The sequence below is a fragment of the Lepus europaeus genome, chromosome X, assembly GCF_033115175.1.
Source record: "Lepus europaeus isolate LE1 chromosome X, mLepTim1.pri, whole genome shotgun sequence".
NCBI classification, from domain to species: domain Eukaryota; kingdom Metazoa; phylum Chordata; class Mammalia; order Lagomorpha; family Leporidae; genus Lepus; species Lepus europaeus.
The window spans coordinates 24,822,114-24,828,819 of NC_084850.1; the positions used below are offsets into that span (position 1 = coordinate 24,822,114).

The window sequence follows — 6,706 nt, forward strand, 5'->3', positions numbered from 1 at the left end:
CAGTTCTTCAACAAATAGGAGCTTGATTATTTCCAAGAAGTAAATATCCAAGACACACTAGTCATGATAATAATAAACCTGTTCTGCTTGCTGTCATGTCACTAGTTAATGCAGCAGCATGTGTGGATGGCAGTATCAAATAATTTCCTTAATAAAGTCTTAATTTCATATGTTTATTTCCTTTGGGAAGAAAAGGCATTTCCATCTTATTTTAAATAAAAAAAGATGTCAGCATGTTTTAAGGACTAATAGAAAGTCACTTACTCAATCAAGTGTTCTTTATTGATACCTACAATGTATGCAGATGCCAAAAAATTGAGTTATCATAAAATGGGAGATTTAAAGGATGATGCAAGAATGTGAAGCTAACATTCTAAACCTGTCTTTCTTGTGACACAGTATGTGAACAGCCTCGAGCTGTTTGTTTAAAGATTCACAGGTTAAAACTTTCACAGTGGAGAGGCAGAGCAGATGACATGTGTGTAGGGGGTGAGTGGGAGAGCGAAGAGTGGAGCTCTGTAAGCGGGAGCAAGGAGCAGAAAATGCTCAGATTGACATATTCCTCCTCCCTCTCCCACCTCCCATGAGAGAATAATCATAGGGATCCATTCCATGTGTATTGTATCACCCTTCAGAGTTTACAGAATGCTTTTGCATTCATTATCTGATTTGATCCTCATGCCAACCCTAAAAGAAAGGTAAATGAGTATTGTGTGTTCCAGTTTTCAAGATGACAATATGAGGCTCAAAGAGGAGAAGTGGTTTTTCCACAGCAGAATGACAATGCAAGGTAATGCCAGGACTAGAACTCCTGACTGTCTCTGAAAGCAGTTCTCTTTCCATCACCTTCATTCAGCTCAATGTTTTCTCTTCTGATCTCCTCGCTTAGAGGTATAAGTTGCTCAACACTACCCTGGGTGTGGGCTGGGCTGGGCTGGACAGCAGCAACAATAAGAGTTAACCCCAGCAGTTTCGGCTGAGCAAAAAGGAGTGAATTAATGCCATCACTGAAAGACCATTCTTACCTCTGCTGAGTACACCTCGTGTGTGTGTGTGTGTGTGTGTGTGAGAGAGAGAGAGAGAGAGAGAGAAGGGAGCTTGGAGATTGTAAAGATTACACTTCAGTTAATCCCTCTAGAGTTCACTTCTGTCAATCTAAAATGACATTAATGCCCACACACAACACCTCTGCTGCTTCCATTTGGTGAAAGAGAGAGGGAGACAAAAAGTGGCAAATATAAAGGAACTTCTGAAATTTCATGGAAAACGGAATAAGAGAATAAGTTTATTTTAGTGCAAAAATATTTGTAATCTATAGGTAGCTTTTCATAGTACACATTTCCATTGAACTTTTGAAGTCTCTTCCTACATAAATGGGAGTGCTCATGAAGGAATGGAGAAAAGGGAGTTCAGTGAGTACATGATAAATAGCAAGTGCTTTACATCCAGTATTTCATTTAATCTTCACAGTTGCCCCATGACATGGGTCCTACTAATGTCCCTCTTTCATTAGTAAACTAAAGCATAGACAGATTAAATCCTAGGTCTCAGAGCTGTCAATCTCCTGAGTCAAGGTTCAAATAGATCTGTATAGCTCCAGAATCAAAGATTTTAGCATCAAAGAAAGAATCTGTGTTTTCTGATGCATTGAAACAGACACAGATTTCTTTTTAATCAAAGTTGGGAGAGCCCACGTAAGTCTCCTTGTCCAGTTTCTATCCAAACATAGGAATCCCTTCCAGACACCACTGGCTGACGGCCATCCAGTGAGCCATAGCAGTTCTGAGTTAGTTTAGGTTTTATAAATGGAAAAGGATCTACACGGACTCATCCCTTCTCTTGTCTCATGCTTTACCCAAGGCAAAGGCTGAAATTTGCATGAGGCAGCAAGCCAGTATCTGAAATAGCCTGTAGGAGAGAGGGATGGAAGCCATGCACTTGGCCATGTGACTCCAAACACTATGTGACCTGGTCCTTTGCTCAGACATGCCTGCTCCATACGTTCTTGTGGAAGTCACAGTAACTTTTGCAGCTGCATTACCTCTGCCCAAGAATGACTAAAGGAATCATTCAGGTGATGATCAGCCAGGAGCTGCTTGATTCTTAGGCTATTTTGCCCTTCTTTGGTTGCTCTTTCACAAGATCCAAAAGACAACTTCAAACCTGAGCTTGATTTCTTATGATCATTTAGGGGCATTCTGGTTTCTGCAACAAACTAACAGTGAAGAGATGATCAAGGTCCCAGGAAATCCTCCACCGACCAACGAGAAGCATGAATATTTGTGACTTCTGCTTCTGAGACAATGCCCCAAATACTGAAGGTGAGGGAGAGGGACTGTCAGTTGACATGGTTATCTTGTGGTTACCTCATTTCTGATAACTCCTTGGGCATGATTTGGAAAAGGGAGGGAAAGTGAAATAGAAATCCATAGCACTGATGTTTTTTCAGAGTTTATAGTCCTTTATGAAAGAGCAGCTCTGAATGACACCTATTTTCTTTCTTCCCTCACTTATTCATTCCTTTAATAAATTAAACAAGAGTTCTTTACTCGATTTACTACATCATCTCCTTTTATTCTCTGAGTTTCCTTTATCCTCTTCATCCTGCACATCTTCAATGTTATGCATGGGAAATAGTGATATGATTTGGGAAGAGATCTAGAGTGAGAATATAGATGAGGGTAAGGGTTGGAGAGTGTCATGGACTAAAATGTTTTGAGTGGGACTGTTTTACCATTTCATCCTGTTTCCTCTTATATTCTCACTTTAAAGAATGTCTAAGGAATTTTGAACTAGTCAAGAATAACTCTCACTTTTATCAATGGAAAATTCATCTATAGTGACTGACTTCATCCTTCTTGGCATGACAGATAACCCTCAACTTGCGACCCTGCTGTTTGGACTCTTCCTTATTATTTATGTAATCACAGTGCTGGGGAACCTAGGCCTTTTGGTCCTTATCAAAATCAGCCCCCGCCTCCACACCCCCATGTACTTTTTTCTCTCAAACCTGTCCTTCCTTGATGTTTGTTTCTCTTCCATCACAACTCCAAAGGCTTTAGCAAACTTGCTGTCTAAGCTGCAGGAGGTTTCTTTCCTTGAATGTGTGACCCAAATGAGTTTGTTCATAATCTTTGCTTCTGCTGAATGCAATTTTTTGGCTTCCATGGCCTTTGATCGCTATACTGCTATCTGTCATCCACTGCTTTACCATGTTACCATGTCAAAAGCTCGTTGTCTTTTCTTGGTAGCAGGATGCTACCTTGGTGGGTTAATTAACATGGTTGCCGTTACAGCTTCTCTCACACAACTATCATTCTGTCAACCACGTGTCCTCCTCCACTTCTTCTGTGACATCCCTCCACTGCTGGCACTTGCTTGCTCCGATCCCTGGGTCACTCAGATTTTGGTTGTTGGGTGTGGGGGATTCACCCTGGTCACCTCCATTGTGGTGATCCTTGTTTCCTATATGTCCATCCTCATAACTATCCTGGGAATTCCTTCAACTTCCGGAAAACAGAAAGCCTTCTCCACATGTGCTTCCCACCTGACTGCTGTTGGCCTGTACTATGGAACAACTATGTACACTTATTTGCAGCCATCACGACATGGATTGCAGGCAGGAAATCAAATGGTCTCGGTGTTTTATACAATGGTGATTCCCATGTTAAATCCTCTCATCTACAGTTTGAGAAACCAGGAAGTCAAAGCAGCCCTACAAAAAACATTGTGGAACAGTCCCTAATCTTCGATTGTGAGTCTCAATCATGTAACGTGTTCTATGAAAATTTGCTCACAGTGTCATCCAATGTTTTTCCTGACTGCCAAGGAGGCCTTACTAAAAACAATTTGATTGCTCTGTCAAAGTGTTTAGATATACAATTGATCCTTAAGTTCTGCACCCTCCTGTTCAACCAACCACAGACCAAAATGATTTGGAAGAAAAAAATTGTATTTGCACCAAATGTGTACAGACTTTTTCTTGTCATTACTCCATAAACAATGCAGTATAGCATCTATTTTCATAGTCTTTATATTGTATCAAGCATCATAAGTTATCTAGACATGATTGATTGAAAATATTATAGGAGGGTGTGGGGAGGGTTCATGAAAACCCTCTGCCATTTTATATAAGGGGCTTGAATATCTGCAGATCTTGGCATCCGTGGGGGTTTCTGCAACCAGTCCCCCATGGATACTGATAGAATATTGTAGTTGTTTAGATCAACAGTAAGAGAGTATGGGGGAAATTATTTAGACAAAATAATGCATACTTTCTGAAACAATTGCCTGGTAAGAAATACTTAAGAGGGAAATGTGGAAGTATGTGTGTATAAATATGTCAATTCCAATAGTACACCTGTATGGTAATATTAGTCATGAGTTAAAATAATTCCAAGTGGAAACTAAAGTTAGAAAACAATGTAAGTTATAGAAGAGAACATGGGTTGCAACTGGAACAAAAAATAACTCTTTTGTACTGTGCATGTACATACAGCAAGGATTTACTTGGTGTTTATAAACTGAATTAAGCTCAGTCCATATATCTCATAAGGATTCAGGAAACTCCTAAATGTGTATCCTCCAAATGCTGCACCACCACTACTGCTGTAAGTCTATAAAATGTGAGTGTGTACATGAATTGTCAGGTGCAATTATTACTCTTTACATTTTAACTTATTTGAAAGGCAGAGAGGAAGAGATAAGACAGAAATCTTTCATCTGCTGTTTCACTCCCCAGATGCCCAAAAACAAATGGGGCTGGGCTGAGTTGAAGCCAGGAACCAGAAACTCAATCTGGGTCTCTCATAAGGATGGCAGGGACTCAAGCACTTGATCCCTCATCTGCTACCTCACAGGGTATTTATAAACAGGAAGCTAGAATCAGAAGCAGAGCAGATACTCAAACCTAGGCACTCTAATGTGGGATGCAGGTAAATCAACTGGCATCTTAACCACTGTGTCAGGTGTCTGCCCCTTCATGTGCATTTATTGAGATTTATAGGGGGAAAATCTTAGGGTGATACTCGGTCAAGCAATAGATTAAGTTCACCAATTAGAGTTTGAGTATCTTTTGTGAAGGACAGTATATCTTTGGTTAGTGGGAGTTCCAGGTCTGAATTGCAGCTACAATTATTTTGTGTGCAATTTCTTGGCCTAGTTTGTTGCTATTCTTGAATATATCTCCAACAGGCAACACAAGTATAAGTATAACCCCAATTAATTTGTTAGTCTGTCTCCAGTCTTCATAATTTTTAAAAATGCATGGAGTTCATGGATATTGCTATCTTGTCAAAGTACATTGAACAAAAAGCTATCCATACACATAAAACCATATACTCCTATAACCTGAAGGATACAAAACCTTAGTATCTTTTATAAATGAAGAAATTAAAGCCTAGAAATATGAAAGCAACCAGAAAAAAATGGTTGGGGAGAAATAATCAAACTGGCTCAAGCAACAAGGAAAACCAGAAAGTAGTAGGTATCTACATACAGGACAGACACAATGTTTGGGTTCCAATGATAGTTTTACTGTCTCTTGTTCCGGCAACTGTGTAGTTTTAGGAGCCATCTTCTAAGAACTCCTAAATCCTAGTTATGAGGGAGGGCCTGTGGATAACATGGCAGCCATGTGAAAACCAATTCTCTTTGAGCTCTGGAACCTTTTCTCCAGGTACCAGCTGGAATTTCCACTTGGTAATTGCTTGGGCACTTCAAACTTGTCTTTTCAAAAGCTGAGCCCTTCTAAATCTGCTCCACGTCTTCCCCTGGCCCACATAAGTGAATGGCAACTCAGTTTTCTTTTTTTAAAGATTTATTCATTTATTTACTTGAGAGAAAGACAGAGAGAGAGAATCTTCCATCCTCTGGTTCACGTTGTAAATGACCGCAGCCTGGACTGGGCCAGGCCTCAGCCAGAAGCCTGAAACTCCAACCAGGTCTCCAATGTGGGTGGCAGGGACACAAGCACTTGGGCCATCTTCTGCTGCTTTCCCAGGCACCTTAGCAGGGAGGTGGATTGGAAATGAAGTGACTGGGACTCAAACCAGCACTCATATGGATTGTCAGCATCACAGTTGGCAGCTTAACCAGCTGGAGCACAATGCCAGCCCTACTTCTCTTTTCTAAGCCTGAAACCTATGAGTCAATCCTTGACACTTGTCTCTCCCACAGCTCTCTGAGTTCAATTGCCAAGTCCTTTCAATTCTCTCCCCAAATTCCTCTGGAGTTAGTTTCTCCCTTGGTACCATCCCAAATCAAAGCAGTAAGCCTTTCTTACTAAGATTAGTTAAACAGTTTTGTACTCCTCCATGAAACCACCATGATAGTTTAAATGTAGATCTAACCTCAGCCCTCTCCTACTCTTCACATTGCTTAAAATTTTCCATGTCTCTCTTTTCTTAGATGATAAATTCCCAATTCGCAAATATGGTATGTAAATTTCTCCATGTCTTCTCTAAGTCCCATTCACGTTTAAGCCCAAACTTAAATTCCATCTTCTTTTCTAAGCACTTTTACTAATTTCCAGAGGGAAATGTGTATCCATATCCTGTTTTCCCATTACACTTTGCATGTCGAGTTTAATGTTATGTGATATGGCTTCTAATGAAATATTCTGTGCATTTTTTCTGAATTTCCATTTTGTCCACCTAGACCAAAGCCCTATGGAGGGATGGAGTAACGTGTGGTTAATTTCCTTCTT

The 6,706-nt window shown here is 40.3% G+C and overlaps 1 protein-coding gene across 1 annotated transcript; it reads left to right on the top strand.

Moving 5' to 3' along the window:
- The first annotated feature begins 2,821 nt into the window (after positions 1-2,821).
- On the top strand, positions 2,822-3,745 carry LOC133752519 (olfactory receptor 5J3-like). The gene has a single exon (XM_062183014.1). It carries the CDS (start codon positions 2,822-2,824, stop codon positions 3,743-3,745), a length of 924 nt encoding a protein of 307 aa, XP_062038998.1.
- Positions 3,746-6,706: the final 2,961 nt, after the last annotated feature.